The 20,760-nt window shown below is 50.3% G+C and overlaps 1 protein-coding gene across 2 annotated transcripts in view; it reads right to left on the reverse strand.

The window, feature by feature from the left end:
- Positions 1-224: 224 nt before the first annotated feature.
- LOC141161280 (uncharacterized) overlaps positions 225-20,760 on the reverse strand; it is a 91,551-nt gene continuing 71,015 nt past the window's right edge. The window contains exons 1-4 of one of the 2 annotated variants that reach the window (XM_073646082.1): positions 13,151-14,195; positions 9,674-9,800; positions 8,719-8,792; positions 225-873 (exon numbers count right to left, since the gene is read on the reverse strand). In XM_073646082.1, the coding sequence (XP_073502183.1) occupies positions 605-873; positions 8,719-8,792; positions 9,674-9,800; positions 13,151-13,469 (789 nt within the window). In that variant the 5' untranslated portion in view covers positions 13,470-14,195 and the 3' untranslated portion in view covers positions 225-604. Of the gene's footprint in view, positions 874-8,718; positions 8,793-9,673; positions 9,801-13,150; positions 14,196-20,760 lie in introns of those variants that run through there. The other variant, XM_073646083.1, reaches the window with a different exon arrangement.

Below are 20,760 nucleotides of genomic sequence, written 5' to 3' on the forward strand. Positions count from 1 at the left end.
GGGCCAGTATTCCGTATGGGGCCTTATATGGGGGCCAGTATTCCGTATGGGGCCTTATATGGGGGCCAGTATTCCGTATGGAGCCTTATATGGGGGCCAGTATTCCGTATGGAGCCTTATATGGGGGCCAGTATTCCGTATGGGGCCTTATATGGGGGCCAGTATTCCGTATGGGGCCTTATATGGGGGCCAGTATTCCGTATGGGGCCTTATATGGGGGCCAGTATTCCGTATGGGGCCTTATATGGGGGCCAGTATTCCGTATGGGGCCTTATATGGGGGCCAGTATTCCGTATGGGGCCTTATATGGGGGCCAGTATTCCGTATGGGGCCTTATATGGGGGCCAGTATTCCGTATGGGGCCTTATATGGGGGCCAGTATTCTGTATGGGGCCTTATATGGGGGCCAGTATTCCGTATGGAGCGTTATATGGGGGCCAGTATTCCGTATGGAGCCTTATATGGGGGCCAGTATTCTGTGTGGAGCGATTCGCCGGTTTCTGAGCTATTGTGGAATTTACTATAGATATCACTCATGTAATGTAAGAAGTGACATCTTTGCATTGTACTATATATATATATATTTCTCCGCCGTATCTCTGCATCATGAATCGTGGTATGTGCTAAAGGGGCCACTGAGACTCTTTCGCCCGGGGCCCAGAAAAACCTGGAGCCGGCCCTGTTTTACGTCTTCCAGAGCATTATGAAGAATGGTCAGGATGTCTTTGGTTTTCACCCGAGTTTTGATATGATCTTCCTCCGTGTAGTTCTCTATAGATATTACAACCTCGGCTCCCATCAGCTTGAACTCATTCTCAATCTTAATAAAGTCTCCACTGTTTTTTTTGGTAATGACAATGATGGGGACGACTCCTGCAAGAGACACAGATGTGAGCGGATATGTCATGAAAACAACACCCACGCTTGGGTCAGACCTTGCAGCTCTCTGGCGCCCCCTTATCCTGCTGGTCAAACACGGTATTGACAGAGGATAAGCACGGGTGCAGCTGCTCTAATTTATGTCGACTATTGTGGCACGTGATGTGACAGGACGTATATATACCACCAGTTCCTTCCAGGAACGTATATATACCTCCGACCAGCCACCCTCAAACCACAATATCACATAAATACTGGTATACTGCCACCACCGATCGCTTAACAGGTGGATCGGGTACCTGGTAGGTAACGTGAATTAGCAGGTGAGGAACGTGTTTGCTCGACATAGGACAAGAAGGACGAAGCTGGTAAATAATTAATGATTTACTCCCAAAAGGGGGGCAGTGTTTACAAAATATATACAAGATATTATAAAGGAGACAATTTACATGTATGCATAAACAGTTATTAAAATAAAAGGGATAAGTAATAGCAAAACCTGCTTCACAAGGTGATGGTCTCAGATTCTGTGGGAGGGACGGCTCCCCGGAAATTAGAGGTGATTCTTCTTACGCCGCGTGATGTGTGTGCGTTCGACGTCCCCGAGAAGAATGACCTGAAAATGGCCGATTTGCTTTTTAGTAAGCAGCCAAAACTCTGGGGAACACCCCTTATTTACCTTACAAGGGGGCTCGGCTTTGCGAGCCCACCCGGCTGCAGAAGACCTAAAAAATCCTTCAGATTCCATATCTTGGTGTGGGGGGGTCCCACATCCAAGAGGGAGACATCATCTTGACCGTCACCAATATTCATGAAGATAGATATTAAATATGAAACCTCTATGACGCTCAGACGCTCAGAATCCATTATCTCAGTTCCCGGTCCTTCCTCAGTTATGCAAGTTATACTATTGTAATGGGCAAAAGGTGAGCATTCAAAAAACGTGGTTCCGATGTTTCTGTCAGACCTGTGCGTGATTAGAATTGGCATAAAACGTTTGTACAATTAAACAATGGGATTTTTTGGAGGGATTTTCCGGTTTGTACCAGCGCTTGCCCTGGACTGAGGTTTTATGGCGGGTCATAAAAATTCCTGGTTTGGGGAAAAGCAAAAGTGAGTTCTATGTCTTCACTTACAAACAGATAGGGGGTGGGTTTTTTTTTCCTTTTTTAAAACATCTCTCATTTTTAAAAACTCGGGCAAAAATACCTTTTGCCTGACACCTCCCCCTTTTTGACTGCGCTATGGAGGTAGGACCTTCTGGTACTCCTCCAAGCGTATGTCTGGAGGCTCCCCTCGCCGGGACAACCCATCGGCATTGCCATGCTCGCTGCCCTTGCGGTGTTGAACAGTAAAGTCGTACTGCTGGAGGGTGAGGCTCCAGCGTAACAACCTTCCGTTGGCACCTGACATGGTGTGCAGCCAACTCAGGGGGTTGTGGTCAGTCACGACAGTGAAGGGGCGCCCGTACAAGTAAGGCTGTAAGCGGTTGAGGGCCCATACAATGGCCAGGCACTCCTTCTCTATGGTGTAATAGGCCACTTCCCTCGGCAGCAGTTTCCGTCTTAGGTACAACACGGGGTGTTCTTGGTTCCCCGAGTCGACCTGGCTGAGTACAGCACCGAGGCCAAATTCACTGGCGTCGGTCTGTACTAAGAGTGGCCGTGTGCCGTCGACCGCCTTTAGTACAGGAGAGCTGCTCAGGGCAGTCTTCAAAGCCCTAAAGGCCACCTCGCATTCATCCGTCCATTTGACGGAATGTGGTAGGCTCTTCCTGGTGAGGTCTGTCAAGGGCTTCGCAAGGCTACTATAGTCCTGCACAAAGCGTCTATAGTACCCTGCGGTGCCCAAGAAGGACTGCACCTGCTTCTTGGTCCTGGAGGTGGGCCAGGACACGATAGCGTCCACCTTCCCAGGCTCTGGCTTCAGAGTACCCCCACCTACCCGGTGCCCCAGGTAGTGGACCTCGTTCATGCCCATCTGGCACTTTCCCGGCTTGATGGTCAAGCCCGCCTGGTGAATGCGCCCGAGCACCTGCTGCAGATGCTCGAGGTGATCCTCCCAGGTGGGACTGAAGATGGCAATGTCATCCAGGTACGCTACTGCGTACCTCTCCAGTCCCTGGAGCAGGTGGTTGACCATTCGCTGGAACGTGGCAGGGGCATTTTTCATGCCGAAGGGCATGACCGTGGATTCATACAATCCGAAGGGGGTGATAAAGGCGGACTTCTCCTGGGCCCCGGGGCTCAAGGGAATCTGCCAATATCCCCGACTCAAATCCATAATGGAGAGATAGCTCGCGCTGGCTAACCGCTCCAGCAGCTCCTCAATGCGTGGCATTGGTTGTGCGTCAGAGGCGGTGATAGCGTTGAGCCCCCTGTAGTCCACACAGAACCGGGTGGTCCGGTCCTTCTTAGGCACCAGGACTACAGGTGAGGCCCACGCGCTCTTGGACCGCTTAATCACCCCCAACTGCAGCATCTCCTCGACCTCCTGGCGCATGACATGCTGCACCTCGTCGAAGATTCGATAGGCTGTCCGCCGGAGTGGGGCATGATTCCCGGTGTCCACTTCATGGACCGCCACTTCAGTCCTGCCAGGCAGGTTGATGAACACTGCTTGGAAGGGTTTCAGCACTGCTTGCATCTGAGACCTCTGGTCTGCGGATAGCAAGTCGCTTAGCTCTACATCCTCTAGGGACCCGCTGGCCTTCGCTTGGGCGAGCATGTCCAAGAGGGGGTCATCCTCCCCATCCTCGGGCAGGTTGCAGACCGGTAGGACGCAGGTTCCACGTTCTTGATGAGCCTTCATCATATTAACGTGAAACGCCTTCCGCCTACCCCGCTCGTGGTCCAGTGTGATCACGTAGGTGACCGGGTTGAGCTGTTGGTGAATGACGTACGGGCCTTCCCAGGCCGCCTGAAGCTTGTCCTTTGGTACGGGGACCAGCACCCACACCTTCTGACCCACCTGGTAGGTCCGTTCTCGGGCGTTCTGGTCGTACCAATGCTTCTGGTCAGCCTGGGCTTGCGCCATGTTGTCATGCACCAACTGCGTCAAGGTCTGCATCTTGTCACGGAAGCGCATGACATACTCCACGATGGACACTCCTGGGGAGCTCGGCTCTTCTTCCCAGAATTCCCTTATCAACCCAAGGGGTCCTCGGACACGCCTGCCATACAGGAGCTCAAAGGGGGAGAACCCCGTCGAGGCCTGTGGAACCTCTCTGTAAGCAAATAGCAGGTGTGGGAGGTAACGCTCCCAGTCGCGACCCTGGGTCTCAACCAGCATTTTTAACATCTGTTTGAGGGTACCGTTGAATCGCTCACACAAACCATTGGTCTGTGGGTGATACGCACTCGATACCAAATGCTGCACCTGCATTTTCTTATATAGGGCCTCCATTAAGCGTGACATGAACTGAGTCCCCTGGTCGGTAAGCATCTCCCTGGGAAATCCTACTCGCGAAAAGATGGCCAAGAGGGCGTCCGCCACCTTATCCGCCCTAATTGAGGACAGGGCTACTGCCTCCGGATACCGGGTAGCATAGTCTACCATGGTAAGGATGAATCGTTTTCCAGAGCTGCTGGGTATGGCCAGTGGTCCCACAATGTCCACAGCAATCCTCTGGAAAGGCTCCTCTAGCACTGGCAAAGAGATCAGGGGGGCTTTGGGGGCCAGCCCTGACTTTCCCACTCTTTGACAAGTGGTACAGGATCGACAGTAGTTCACCACATCTGTCCTCATTTTGGGCCAATAAAAGTGATGAGACAGCCGGGCCTTGGTTTTGCTGACCCCCAAGTGTCCAGCGAGTGGAATTTCATGGGCGATCCGCAACAACTCATCCCTGAATTGGTAGGGGACGACCAGCTGTCTTTCCCTCAGCCACTCCTGTTGGGGTGTACAGGGAACTGTCTCCCGGTACAACCTCCCTTGGTCCCAGAATACCCTCTCCTTATCCGACTCGGAGGTGGGTTTCTCCGCGAGGCTCCTTAACGTCTCCAGGCTAGCATCTGAGTGCAGAGCTGCCTGAAACTCCTGGCTGGAGGAAGCCAGAAGTGAGGTTAAGGCCACGTCCTCACTAGGACCCTCTGGGACCGGCTCTGGGTCCATACCTGATCCTGTTATTCCTCTGTCCGAGGAGGGTCCAGAAGGCAGGGCGTTACTTGCATTCTGGGCACTCTGACTGCGGGTAACAGCGGCTATATAGGCCGTGTCCCCGGGGAATAACACCGTCTCATTAGCCTGAGAGGCCATGAGAACTACTTCTCCATCATCCTCCATTACCTCAGGCACAGTGCTACGTATGCGGCAGCTACCATCAGCCAGGTCACCTTCTGTTGTGACACTGGTCACTGGCACAGCACCACCTGCTTCATGGTCCTCGTGCCTCTCCCCATTACCCTTGGCACTGACATTTGCTCCTGCTAGGGGATCCTCAGCAACATCACCCCGCAGAGTGACATGGCTGAGTTCTCCTGCACCTTCCAATACAACAACATCATTATCATCATCATCATCATCATCATCATCATCATCATCATCAGGTAAAGCCTTGACATTCACATTATCAGCATTAACCTTACCAACCGTATCAGATCGGGGAGGGGTGTCAGGGACATAATAAGCAAACATCCTCCCCAAATCAGTTCCCAACAAAACATTTGCAGGTAGGTTTTTGGATACTCCCACTTCCTTCACCCCACTCCCCGCACCCCAATCAATAAAAACCCAGGCCATGGGCAAGGGGCATCGGACGCCCCCAATCCCAGTGACAGTCAGGGTCTTTCCTGGAATAAGCGCTTCAGGGGACACCAGTTCGGGTCGGATGAGGGTTCGTTCGGCCCCAGTGTCCTTGAGGCCTACAGTGAGAGTGTTCCCCACCCTGACAGACTGAAAGTTTTCACAGGCCCTCCCAACCGGCCCACCCACCAAAAGAACTGAAGCATTAGGCCCTGGGGCCTTGGATGGGGGGTTCTTCCTCTGCTTCTCTGGGCAAGTGGCGCTGAGATGACCAGTCTGGTTGCAGGAATAACACCTGCGGGTATCGGATGCAGGCAGGGCCTTGGCAACGGGAAAAAGGCCTCCGGAAGGTCGGCTGGCAGGGGCAGGGATGGTGGTTGATGGCTTACCCCCTTTCCAGCTGGCGACGACCGGCTTCCGCACCTCTGGTCTCCGGTTGGCCTCGTAGGTGTCTGCGATCTGCGCTGCTTTATTGGCATCAGGTGGCTCCCGATCCATCACGAACTGCCGTACCTCAGTCGGACACAGATGCAGGAACTGGTCTTTCACCATCAGGTCCTTTAGCTGCTCAAAGGTGGTCGCTGACAGTCCTTGGATCCACTGCTCAAAGTTGATTCTGAGCCCGTCTACCACATCACGGTAGGTGTCCTGTGGTCCACGTTGGAGGGTTCTGAATTTTTTCCGGTAAACCTCCGGAGTCAGCTGGTACTTTTTTATCAGGGCCTGCTTGACGGCCTCATAGTCTCCATCCTGCTCTCGAGGGAGGGAAGCAAACACCTCCAAAGCTTTTCCTCGGAGCCCTGGAGTCAAATATCTTGCCCATTGGTCGGTGGGCAGCTGATACTGCCTGCAGGCCTTTTCAAAGCCTCGCAGAAATGTGTCCAAGTCCCCATCCTTTTCCATCACAGGGAAGTGCTCAGGACGAGGTTTAAAGCAGCTGGCACTGTTGGACTCACGGGTCTGCGTAGAGGGCGACTCCTTCTGAATCCGGGCTAGCTCCAGCTGGTGTTGTCGGTCAGCTTGTCGCTCAGCAGCCTCTCGGTCAGCTTGGGCTTGTCGCTCCGCAGCCTCTCGGTCAGCTTGGGCTTGTCGCTCAGCCCGCTCCTGGAATTTCAGGATCAGCTCCAGTCGTCCATCATGATTGTCTGTGGCGAGCTCCTCCAAGGCCATCTGCAGGTGGGGGTCCACACTACCCTGGTTGTGGGTATGGCTGGCAATCACCGGTTGGACCCCGGCAGCAGCGCCATCTGGGCCTTGGCTGGCCGCCCCCTCATCAAGGCTCTGCTGTCGGACGGGCTCTGCAGCACCTTGTAACAGTTCAGAAATCATTTGTTCTTTGCTTTTGCCGTGGGGGTCAATGCCTTTGGTTATACATATTCCAGTAAGAGTGTCCTTTTTCTGCTGGTGATACCAGGACTCCCCAACTACGACCATGATCACCAAAATAAGAATAGAAAAGAAAAAGCGAAGAAGGGTAGGGGTAACTGCTACACATACAGTATTGTCTCAGATCTAATAAACACTGAGTTCGATCTTCAAAACTTTTGTGCAAGTTTTTAGTGAGAGGAATGATTGCTCAAACCAGATCACTAATGTCCTATGATCCCACCGCTTGCCACCAATTTGTCATGAAAACAACACCCACTGTTGGGTCAGACCTTGCAGCTCTCTGGCGCCCCCTTATCCTGCTGGTCAAACACGGTATTGACAGAGGATAAGCACGGGTGCAGCTGCTCTAATTTATGTCGACTATTGTGGCACGTGATGTGACAGGACGTATATATACCACCAGTTCCTTCCAGGAACGTATATATACCTCCGACCAGCCACCCTCAAACCACAATATCACATAAATACTGGTATACTGCCACCACCGATCGCTTAACAGGTGGATCGGGTACCTGGTAGGTAACGTGAATTAGCGGGTGAGGAACGTGTTTGCTCGACATAGGACAAGAAGAAAGAAACTGGTAAATAATTAATGATTTACTCCCGAAAGGTGGGCAGTGTTTACAAAATATATACAAGATATTATAAAGGAGACAATTTACATGTATGCATAAACAGTTATTAAAATAAAAGGGATAAGTAATAGCAAAACCTGCTTCACAAGGTGATGGTCTCAGATTCTGTGGGGGGGACGGCTCCCCGGAAATTAGAGGTGATTCTTCTTACGCCGCGTGATGTGCGTGCGTTCGACGTCCCTGAGAAGAAGGACCTGAAAATGGCCGATTTGCTTTTTAGTAAGCAGCCAAAACTCTGGGGAACACCCCTTATTTACCTTACAAGGGGGGCTCGGCTTTGCGAGCCCACCCAGCTGCAGAAGACCTAAAAGATCCTTCAGATTCCATATCTTGGTGTGGGGGGGTCCCACATCCAAGAGGGAGACATCATCTTGACCGTCACCAATATTCATGAAGATAGATATTAAATATGAAACCTCTATGACGCTCAGAAGCTCAGAATCCATTATCTCAGTTCCCGGTCATTCCTCAGTTATGCAAGTTATACTATTGTAATGGGAAAAAGGTGAGCATTCAAAAAACGTGGTTCCGATGTTTCTGTCAGACCTGTGCGTGATTAAAATTGGCATAAAACGTTTGTACAATTAAACAATGGGATTTTTTGGAGGGATTTTCCGGTTTGTACCAGCGCTTGCCCTGGGCTGAGGTTTTATGGCGGGTCATAAAAATTCCTGGTTTGGGGAAAAGCAAAAGTGAGTTCTGTGTCTTCACTTACAAACAGATAGGGGGTGGGTTTTTTTTCCTTTTTTAAAACATCTCTCATTTTTAAAAACTCGGGCAAAAATACCTTTTGCCTGACAGGATATAAGATCACAATTTATTGTAATTCTTCCTGAATACATAGATGACATTTTGTGTTATACTACTGCTCCCATAATACGTTCCTCAGACTTGCTCTTACTCTCTGAACTTGGCAGCAGCCGTATATCAGGGTACAGAGAGTAACACCAAGTATGGGAAAGGACTAATGGGAACAATAGTATAACACAAAATGTCATCAAGAAATTCAAGAATACAATATATAAAGTCCGAGGATCTCGATGTGTCTGCTCTTCACTACAAACCACATTACCTGTCATCTTCACAGAATTCTTCAGAAGCTCATACAGTTCTTGTCTCCCATCCTCACCAAACCAACATGTAGCGCTGTAGAAATGAAAAAATAAACCAAGACTGTGATTGTAATGATGATAATAATGGTGATGGCTATGATTATAATGATGGTGGTGAAATTAAGGGTGAAAATAAAAGCTCCTATTCCATTGAGGTACAGGTACATTAATTGCCATGTCTCAGCCCAAGCCTCACGCTTATACAAATCCTACTGTAATATTAAATTATACACCTTTGTGTTGATTATCCTACAGAGTTTAGTATCATCTGCAGCTACTGTAATTCTACTCTGTATGCCCTCTATAAGGTCATTAATATTTTAAAAAAGAGGTCCCAATACTGACTCCTGTGGTACCCCACTGTAAACCCAATCCGAGTGTGTTCCATTAATAATCACCCTTTGTTTCATATGACTGAGCCACTTGTTAACCCAGTTATATTTCCCCTAGTCCCACGTCTTTCATTTTATCTACCAACCTTTTATGTGGCACTGTTTGAAACGCCTTTAAAAAATCTATATAGACGACATGCAGGCTAGAACTTACCTCCATATAGAAGCTGATCACATAAGCTTCCTTCACAGTTCACATTTGGCAGCTGATCGGTGGTGGTAGGTGGGTCAAGTCTCAAACCCTCACTAATCCGTAATTGCAACCTTACCCTAGCAATGCTCTACCTTTATTCTGGTAGAAGTCATTATAAGGAATGCTGCTCTTGGCAAGCCCTAGCACACGGGTCGGCAGCTGCAGGAATCCCATCTCTGCCTCCTTGTGTCTCCGTCTCTGGATGTCTATATTTCTCTGTGGTCTCTAATATGTGATTGACTCCAGAACTTGTCGGGTTTGTTCTTCTGTGGACATGACCCTGAGTCATATTATAATCAGACTGATATTGCTGTGTCTGTGGCCGCTCACCTGTATATGAGGATGGGGACAATAAAGTCGGAGTAGTTTGGGTTCAGTTCGGCGTCTTCCAGTCTGCACATCATGTCTGTGAAGTTTGTCATCCACTCCACCTTCTCACCAATGGGGAAGAAGTTTCCTATAAACAAAAAACATTTACTGGATTCTGTGTAATAAGTGTCCATCTTATAAGTCTTATAATGGGGATGTCCAGACAAATTGGGGGTTCTCGTGTGTGAGAAGATGAAGTGTCTCATTGATGTGATATGAAGGGGTAATGTGTATGTCCCACCTGTATATGGTCATGTTGTATGTGATCATTAACGTCTTAGGCAACGCTCACACTTAGTTTTTTACATTCTGTTTAGAGGAAAAAAGCTAAATGTTCAAAATAAATCCATGACCGCCTGTCTCTAGGTGATGTGATGTAGAATCAAATTATGTATGTACATATATATATTGAGGTAGTCATGCTTTTCGTTTAAATCTTCATCTGGTTTATTTAAACATGCCTCAAACCAGTCTAAAACAAAATAAACATATTCAGTCTTGTTGGCCTAAATAAACAGCATACATTACAGTCCATATAACTGCGGGGTCTGCCCTCTCTGAAATCAGGGTCTGGCTCTTTTAAACAAGAGCCCACCTCTTTAGATCCACTTTCCTTCAGAGCCCACAGAACCATAATTAAGTCCAGAGGCTTCACTTTTACCTCCTCAACTACACCTTAGGGTGGAGATATGGTGAACAGCAGTCCCACCCAACTCCCTAATCATCTGATGCCATTGCCCACTGTAAAAAAAACAAAAACAGAAAAAAAAATAACCATAATACTATAATACCATATACTATATAATACCATAATATCTGTCTGACATACTGTCCCACGCTGTAATCCATCTCTGGCATCATACAGGGTACCTGGAACTGCGTTCTCATGCTCACTTCACTGTGAGCCAGAACGATGAACTGCGGTGACCTCAATGGGATCACCACGAGCACCATGAGAATTTTCTCACAGTGCTAGCGGTGATCTCACTGAGGTCACTGCAGTTCATCATCCCGGCTCACAGTGAAGTGAGCCTGGGAAAGCAGCTCCAGTGACCGGCGGTACCCTGTATGATGTCACCGCCCGTCACTGAAGCTGCGCTCGCAGCACCTCATTGTCTCATAGTTTGCAGCCTGAACGGTAGCATCATGCCACTGTTCAGGCTGTAAATAAAATATCACAGAGATGGACACTATGGATTCTTGCCACTTCGGACAGGTGAGGGATGTTGTTTTTTATTTTTGATTATTTACAGGGGACAATGGCTTCAGGATATAAGAAGTTAAGGAGAGTATAAAGTGTTTTTTTTTTAATTCTTAATTTTACACTTGATGTAGACAGCGGGGGCTGAATCTAACGCTCAACATTGTCTCCTGCTCACACTGATCTCAATGATGAGAGTTTTCTCCAGCAGCTGACGCCGGGGATCAGCGCGAACTGTACCACTGATTCCCAGGCGCCGGTACATGTCACGCTGATGACAGATGATGTAATCCACGTGTCATTAGTGTGCACGTGTGCAGCACACATTTTGTGCTTGCTGCGCAAAAAAATCTGACATGTCTGGGAGTTTTCACATGGACACAAGGTCCATGTAAAAAACCTGACATGTGCACACAGCAATTGAATACAATGGGGAAGCGGATGTCAGTATTTGTGGCCCTTAAAAAACGGACTGCATACAGACATACAAAACGGACATGGGAAGGTGGCCTTACTCAGTGAGATAGGATGGAGACGTCTGTGATCAGTGATTTTCACGTCTTGTCACAGATTCTCTGGGATTTGGGTCTGGACTGTGACTGCGCCATTCACACACAGGAATATGCGCTGAACTAAACCCTCCATTGTAGCTATAGCAGGTGGTTTAGGGTCGTTTTCCTGCTGGAAGGTGAACCTACACCCCAGTCTCAAATCTTTTGCATCCTCCCAACTTTTTTTCCTCCAGGATTGTCCTGTATTTAGCTTCATCCATCTTCCCAGCTTCTCTGACCAGCTTCCCTGCCCCTGCTGGAGAAAAGCCTCCCCGCAGCAGGATGCTGCCACCACCATGTGTGACGGTGGGGAAGGAGTTTTCAGAGTGATGCATTTAGCCCAAAAAGTTCTCCTTTGGTCCCATCTGACCAGAGCTTCCACCACATGCTCGCTGTGTCCTCTACATGGCTTTTTGTAAACTGCAAACAGGACTTCTCATGGCTTTAAAAAATGTCTTGGTTTTTACCACTAATAGTTGTCCTGTGGACAGATTCTCCACCCCTGAGCTGTGGATCTCTGCAGCTCCTCCACAGTGACCATAGACCTCTCTGCTGCTTCTCTAAATAGCCTCTCCTTGCTTAGGATGTCAATTTTGGTGTCTTGGCAGGTTTGCTGTTGTGCCATACTAGAAATATCTGACAGATTGTTCCCAGGTTTTATGGGCTAATGAGATGAGACGACTCTGGATGGAGCAGATGGACGGACCGGGCTGGATCAGCACCTGATCACCTACACTTCCCCTTAGACATCAGCGAGGTGGAGGTGGGCACTACTATGGGTGGGATCAATATAGAGGAGCTTGATGGACCTTTTCAGGTTGAAGAGTAATCAAAATCATCTCCCAAACCTCCTGCCGGTGATTAGAAGTCATTCTCCTTCGGCAGTGGAGCAGGAAAAAGTCTGCGTCTCTCCAGAAACACGAATAGCTGTAAAGAATTGAGGTCTCCACTGCTCAGGGCCAGGAAAGTTCATAAAGAGTAACAGTCATTTTCATTTTTATTTCATAAATCAAAAGAGCACATGGAAATAAGAAACTGTGAAGTATATCTTATCAGAGAAATCTGCCTCTTTCTCCATCAGGATTGATCGGTCATTTATCAAAATTCTCAGTTAACAAGTAAAATCTGTATTCGGTGAAGACAGATTGTTAAATTACTGAGATAGGAGATGGCAGCTGCTACTCATGAGATTGTAGAGGGAGGAGAGAAGAGCAAATGACAGACCTTCGGCCTGTTCCCGTCTACATAGAATCTCATTAGTAGCACCTGCCATCTCCTATCTCAGTAATGTAACAATCTCATTAGTAGTACATGCCATCTCCTATCTCAGTAATGTAATAATGTGCTGTGATTTGACTCCAAAGAGTGCGAGTGCAATTGTATTTTCTCCAATATTCAAGTTTCAGGTTTTTTAACCAACAGTACTGCAGTTCAATAATTAAATTAATCATCAAAAATACAAATTTCCTAATAATACTGCATATTGTGGATCTTGATCAACTGTGGAAATTGGTAATTGAGTCTTTTCCAGTAATGATAATCATAATAATAATGCTAATGTTGGCTGTCGCTGGTGATGACCCTTCATACTTATACAACAGCACACACTGGGAAGGAACATGGGTCAATGGTAAGTAATATATTACTGGAATGTATTAGAGTGTAATATTAACAGTTTTCACTCACCCAGTTGGGCGTAGATTTCCGCTCTCTGGAAGCTGCTCATGGTTGGGCACCCTCTATTGTCCACTATAGTGATGTTCCTGGTGAGGTTGTAGGCTTTTCTCTCCATTGTTATGGCACCTATAGCTGCTCCAGCTTTAGCATACTCTATGAATTCCTCTCCCTCATCCAGCACGTACTTACAGGAGTTGATGAATGAGGATCTTTCATGACCGGTGTAACCGAAGAGCTGCAGGAGAACCCGGGAGTATCCCTGATTACCCCAAGGCCAGTCATCCAGGGTAAAGTTGAGGAAGCTTTCTTTTAGTTTGTCAAGATCCATCTCTCGCGAACTGTTCCTTCTCTTATCTTGTTTTGTCTTCTCTTCTATTCCTTCTCTTCTTTTGTCTTGTATTTTCTTCTCTTCCCTTGTTTTGCCTTCTCTTTTTTTTGTCCTGTCTTCTTACTCTGGTTTAAATAAGATTCCTGTCTCCGAATACTTCCTATCCAGATGATTTACTGAGGCTGAGCTATGATTTCTGAGAAATAAGATCAGGGCGTTGCAGAGTGACATAAATTAACATATAGAGAGTATCTCTGAGAGCATAATGGACAGGAAACAGGAAGTGGGCAGAAAAGTTTCGGTTTTTTGAGTGTTTGTCATGTAGATATCACTGGTGATGAGAGGAATCACTTCGGAGTACTGACTGCCAATGGCGGCAGACCACGTGACTGCTATGGGGCCCGTGAGCCCAGGGGGGCCCCATAGCAGTCCAGGGGCGGACATACCCAGCTGCACCGGGGCCTGGAGGGTCAGGGGGGGCCCTTGCCAGGCGGCTAATATTGAGCGGCGGGCAGGGAGCGATCCCTGCAGCTCCGCTGCTGACAGGAGAAAATGGCAGCGGAGCTGAAGGGATCTGTCCTCTGCTTCCTGCCCGGCGCTTCCTCCCTGACACAGACGCGCGCAGCTTGATGACGTCATCATGCAGCGTGCGCCTGGGTCAGGGAGAAAGTTGCCGGGAACGAGGAGGATGCTGCAGTGGAGCAGGCTGAGAGGTAAGTTGTGTTTTTTTTTATTATTTTTTTTTTTTACTGAAATGCTGAGGAGAGTAACAGGAGAATGAGGGGAGGTGGGGGATAGCAATGATGGGGCTGGTGGCAATGGGGACAGCAATGATGGGGCTGGTGGCAATGGGGATAGAGCAATGACGGGGCTGGTGGTGTGACGCTCACAGCCCTCACCCTGGGAAGTGGGGTTACTCGGAGCCAGGTCAGATGTTGGGGGGGATGCAGTCGTGGCCTGGACCCGGTCCGTGCCCAGGGCGGTCACATAAAAGATGTAATGGGCTTTCAGGGTTGAGTGGTATTTAGACTACGCCACCTACGGTTTCCGGTGATATACACCGGCGCTGTCTCGGTCCACTGAGGCCGGTCTTGCTGACAGCTAAGATGGGATGGCTCCCCGCAGGCGGAGCAGGCCTCAGGGCAGTGTGAGGAAGGATGGTGGGTGCAGTGCCGCGCAGTAAATAACAGGCTGAAGCGGGGTGTGAAGTCATGCAGGGTTTTTACTCACATTAAGATGAACTTTAGCAGCAAAGCTTCCCACTGCTCCGGCCACCAGGAAGGGGGTCCAGCACTTTCCAGATAGATCAGGAGCACCTGTCAAGACCCCGTTGATGTGTTCCTTTCCTTCTCCCTCACTTTCTCCTTCTCCTCCCGCTTGTGTCCCCCTCTGGGATCCACTAAGCCGCCGGGCTTTCCAACAGTGACGTGAAGTACACAGTCAGATATCGGGGGCCGGTCACCCCTCTTGCAGCAGGAGTCCCTCTGGCCTGGCCAGAGTGAAGAAATACAGGTGGCATATGCCGCTCCATCTGCATCCTCCCTGGGATCCTTTTGCCTGTGGAGCTTGTCTCCTCTACTCCCCTCCAGGCCTTCTTAGGTAGGGACCTTGACCGGGTAGAGACAGCGGTTAACTCAGACCCGCTCCTTGTCTCAAGGCCAGAGAACGAGGACCGTGTATCTCCAATCAACTGCAGGTTCTAACAGAAAGCCACGTTCAGTGATGAAGATCACAATCAAAGACCAAGAGCTTAAGATGGCCGTTAGTTAAATATGATGCTATTAGTGCATCCTAAAAGTGTGTACTCCACCCTCACCCACTATATGGTTCCCCCTATCTTTGGTTCCCCCCATCTCCTCTATCCTGGGACGGGGCAGCACCCTGGTGCATTTAGGCCCCCTACAGGACAGGAGTGGTGTAGTGTTGAGTGGTGAAGTGGGGTCCTGAGAAGTGCTCCATCCACCTGGAAGAGGAGATACCACACCTCTACTGAGGTGCAGTACCCCTGTGGCTACTGAACCGTCAGGGGCGCCACAGTGGCAGTGGGGACAGAGCAATGACGGGGCTGGTGGCAATGGGGACAGAGCAATGACGGGGCTGGTGGCAATGGGGACAGAGCAATGACGGGGCTGGTGGCAATGGGGACAGAGCAATGGCGGGGCTGGTGGCAATGGGGACAGAGCAATGATGGGGGTGGTGGGACAGAGCAATGATGGGGGTGGTGGGACAGAGCAATGATGGGGGTGCTGAGAGAGTGCAATGATGGGGGTGCTGGGACAGAGCAATGATGGGGGTGCTGGGACAGAGCAATCATGGGGGTGCTGGTAGAGAGCAATCATGGGGGTGCTGGGAGAGAGCAATTATGGGGGTTTCACTTTGCTTGTACTGTAAAGCCTTGTATGTTTTCCGTGTGCACATAGCCTTACAGTTAATTGGGGAGAGTCACAGAGAATAATTTATGTTATTGGGCGGCAGAGATTATAGTTAATGGGGGGCACAGTGCTGCTTGTCACTTTACATTTTGATTACTAAGTGGCTAATAAGTATATTAATGGTGGGGGGAGTACATATCTGTAGTCAGGGGCGCAGTGTGAGGGAAATACATGTATGCATACAATATATGTGACCTTGTTATTTTCTAGGCTGGAGATCATCGTGACAAGAGGAGTCGTGGCTGGGAGATGTGGACATGAAGGTCTGACCAGACGGAGAAGAAACAGCAGAAACCGGCTCTGATCAGATGAGACGTCAGCGGTAAGTGCCTGGATGCAAATATTATTCTGTATCTGCACTGTGTGACTTGGAGTGATAATGTTATCTGTAAAATCCCTTAGGCTGCATTCTCACATTTGTGTGAGAAATGTCCAGATTTTTTTATCGAATGGTCCATGGACTCGTAGAGTTTTATACATCCATTCACACATCCATGAAAATCACGGATCTGAGAATGAGATCTAAGACGGTCAGAGAATGTCCTGTTCTGATCCAATTTTGAGGATTAGAATAGGACATGCTCAATATGTCTGTAAAATAGGGCAGCACACCGACACTGCACACAGATACAAGAATGTAGCCTTATTATGTATAGCACAGTCCCTTAGTATATAGTGTACTCACTTATTATGTATAGCACAGTCCCTTAGAATATAGTGGACTCACTTATTATGTATAGCACAGTCCCTTAGTATATAGTGTACTCACTTATTATGTATAGCACAGTCCCTTAGAATATAGTGGACTCACTTATTATGTATAGCACAGTCCCTTAGTATATAGTGTACTCACTTATTATGTATAGCACAGTCCCTTAGTATATAGTGTACTTACTTATTATGTACTAGATGGTGGCCCGATTCTAACGCATCGGGTATTCTAGAATAGGTATGCGGCCGACCGGGCGCAATCAGCAGAGCGGTATTTAAATTTGGCGCCAAAATCGCTGATTGGTCGAGGCCGGCAACCGCGACCAATTAGCAAAGCGGTGTTAAAATTTGGCGCCTAAATCGCAGATTGGTCACGACCGGCGGTCGCGACTAATCAGCAGAGCGGGGTTTAAATTTGGCGCCAATAATGCTGATTGGTTGCGGCCGGCGGTCGCGACCAATCAGCAGAGCGTTATTTAAATTTGGCGCCAATAATGGTGATTGGTCACGGCCGCGACTAATCAGCAGAGCGGTGTTTAAATTTGTCGCCAATAATGCTGGTTATTCGTGACCTGTAACCACGACCAATGAGCAGAGCGGTGTTTAAATATGGCTTCAATATCGCTGATTGGTCGCGGCCGGAGACCGTGACTAATCAGCAGAGTGGGGTTTAAATTTGGCGCCAATACTGCTTATTGGTAGCGGCCGGCGACCGCGACCAATCAGCAGAGCGGTGTTTCAAATTAGCACCAAAATCGCTGATTGGTCGCGGCCGGCCACCGCAACCAGTCAGCAGAGCGGCGTTTAAATTTGCCGCCCATCTCGCTGATTGGTCGCGGTGGCCAGCCGTGACCAATCAGCAGAGCGGCGTTTAAATTTGCCGCCCATCTCGCTGATTGGTCACGGCCGGCCACCGCGACCAATCAGCACAGCAGCGTTTACATTTGCCGCCCATCTCGCTGAGTGGTCGCGGTCGGCCGGCCACTGCGACCAATCAGCAGAGCGGTGTTTAAATTTGCCGCCCATCTCGCTGATTGGTCGCGGCTGGCCACCGCGACCAATCAGCACAGCGGCGTTTAAATTTGCCGCCCATCTCGCTGATTGGTCGCGGCCGGCCACCGCGACCAATCAGCGTCGTATTAGTGTGGACCCGGGAGCGGCGCTGTTTGTGCGGCTCCGTATTAGCGAGGACCGGGGAGCGGCGCTGCCTGTGCGGCTCCTTCTGCTGCGAGAAGCCGGGAGATGAGCGGCTGCTCGCAGCAGAAGCATCCCGACCGGCGGCGCCGCTCCCCGGTCCTCCGTTCACAGTTGCTGTCGGGAGATCAGCGGGCCAAGCCGCTGCTCTTCCGACGTTAGCCGCATGGAGGTCAGCGGCGCCGGTCGGGGTAGTTGTGCTGCTAGCGCCGCTCATCTCCCCGTTGCATCGCCGCTGACCTCCGTTCGCCAAATGAGCCGCTAACGGTCGCCATCTTTTTTCCGAAATCCCGCGGCGCTGATTGGCCGCTGCCGGACCAATGAGCGATGCGGGATTTCCAGGACAGACAGACAGACAGACAGACGGACGGGATAAGACAATTATATATAGTAGATAGCACAGTCCCTTAGTATATAGTGTACTCACTTATTATGTATAGCACAGTCCCTTAGTATATAGTGTACTCACTTATTGTAACGGGTCCGGGAGGCGGAACCTCTGAGCTACTATACAAGGGGGCGGCCCTTGTAAGGGAGCGGGTGGCAGTCTCTGGGTGAACGGACAGGGAGTTACGGCAAGTGATCAGGGCAGTCTCTGGGTAAGGGGTAGGTACGACCTGTGATGGCAGAGCCTCCGGGTAGGCTAGCAGGCAGATGGTAGATGTGTGCTCCCAGGTGAGCAAGCAAGAGTCTTTGGAATAGCTGGTGGTCACCGCACGAGACAACGGGACCTCCGGGCTGGCAAGCAGGCAGGTAACGGAGATGCGCTCCCAGGTGAGCGGGCAAGAGTCTCTGAGATAGCTGGTGGTCACAGCACGTGACAACGGAGCCTCCGGGCTGGCAAGCAGGCAGATAACGGAGAAGCGCTCCCAGGTGAGCGGGCAAGCTGGTCCATAGACAGACTGACCGGAGTAGTAAGGCAGACCGTCGGACCTCAGGCAAGCAGGCAGGTAGCTGATATGCGCTCCCAGGTGAGCGGGCAGGCTGGTCCTTTAGACAGACTGACAGGAGTAGTAAGGCAGACCGTCGGACCTCAGACTGGCAGACAGGTAACAAGTATTCAGGCAGGAATCAGGCAGGTAACTGGCAGGAAACTGGCAGGAAACTGGCAGGAAACTGGCAGGAAACTGGCAGGAAACTGGCAGGAAACTGGCAACGGGACCTGAGGGCTGAAGCACAGGTGAGACACAGGTGCAAACAACATTGCTCGGGCACCTCCATCTTGGAGGAGGTGCCTTATATATGATGAAGTCCTCCGGCCATTGGCCGGGGACTCCTTAGGACGGCGCGCGCGGTCCCTTTAAGAGGAGGGGAGCGCGCGCGCCCTAAGCACAGGGGCCGGGAAGGAGCGCGCGCTGAGAGCAGAGCGGGAGGAGGACGCCGGGAAGGGGCGCGCGCTGACAGCAGAGCAGGAGGAGGACGCCGGGACGGAGCGCGCGCTGACAGCAGAGCGGGGAGAGGACGCCGGGCACGGAGCAGAGCGGTGAGGGGAGCAGCGTCCCTGCCTAGCAGAGGGCAGGGACGCCAGCGCTACAGTACCCCCCCCTTTAGGCCCCCCCTTTTTTAGGCCAGACAGAAATTTAGCTAGGATGAGAGGGGCATGGATGTTCTCCCGGGGCTCCCACGTTCTCTCCTCAGGACCAAACCCCTTCCAATCTACCAGAAAAAAGGTCTTTCCTCTTACCCTTTTGGTGGCAAGAATGTTCTCTACCTCAAACTCGTCCTCAGCAGAAACCGGAGCAGGAGGCGTACCTGTAGACTTGGAAAAAGAGTTAAGCACTACAGGTTTGAGGAGAGACACATGGAAGGAGTTAGGGATCCGTAAGTTGGCCGGGAGTTTCAATTTATAGGCCACCGGGTTGATCTGACTGATGACCTCCAGTGGGCCGATGAACCGAGGCCCTAACTTATAGGAAGGGATCTTGAGCCGGACATATTTGGACGAGAGCCAGACTTTATCCCCAGGGCGGAATTGAGGAGGGTCCAGACGTTTTTTGTCAGCGTGTCTTTTCATACGCTCGGATGACAGAAGGAGTGCGGACCGGGTACTCTCCCATATGGAGGAAAATTTGTTAACAAGAGATTCCGCAGCCGGATTGTCCGCCGAGGTGGAGACGGGAAACGGGATCCGAGGATGCTGACCGTAGACTATAAAAAACGGGGATTTGTAGGAAGACTCGCTCTCGTGATTGTTGTACGAGAATTCGGCCCATGGCAGGAGATCCACCCAGTCAGAATGGTGGGCATTAACGAAGTGCCGAAGGTAACTGGTCAGGTTCTGATTGATCCGCTCCACTTGACCATTAGACTGTGGGTGGTAAGCGGAGGAGAAGTCCAGGGTGACGTCCAGCAATTTACAAGTGGCTCTCCAGAAACGGGAAGTGAACTGTACCCCACGATCCGACACGATGTGACGGGGCAGGCCATGAAGACGGAAGATGTGGTGGATAAAGTCTTTAGCCAGCTCGGGTGCAGACGGAAGACCTGGCAGTGGAATGAAGTGAGCCATCTTGGAGAAGCGGTCAGCGACCACCCAAATGACCGTACAACCGGCAGAGACGGGTAGATCAGTAATGAAGTCCATCGCTATATGCTGCCAGGGGGCAGCCGGTACTGGCAGAGGTAGGAGGCGGCCGGCCGGCAGGTGTCTCGGAACTTTGTTGCGGGCGCAGGACACACAGGCAGAAACAAAGTCTATTACATCCTTGTGCAGGTTAGGCCACCAGTAGTGCCGGGTAATAAGCTGGAGGGTCTTTTTCTGACCGGCGTGGCCAGCTAGTTTAGACGAATGACCCCAGTGTAGGATCTTCTCCCGATCAGGTACTGGTACGAACGTCTTACCAGGAGGAAGACGATTTAGACTCACGGGAGCCACCTGCATTACTCTGGCGGGATCGATGATATGTTTCGGATCCTCCTCGAGATCAGACACCAGAAAGGACCGAGACAAGGCG

This window comes from Phyllobates terribilis, unplaced genomic scaffold (assembly GCF_046119375.1).
Source record: "Phyllobates terribilis strain yellow unplaced genomic scaffold, ASM4611937v1 Scaffold_9__5_contigs__length_417890890, whole genome shotgun sequence".
Classification (NCBI taxonomy): domain Eukaryota; kingdom Metazoa; phylum Chordata; class Amphibia; order Anura; family Dendrobatidae; genus Phyllobates; species Phyllobates terribilis.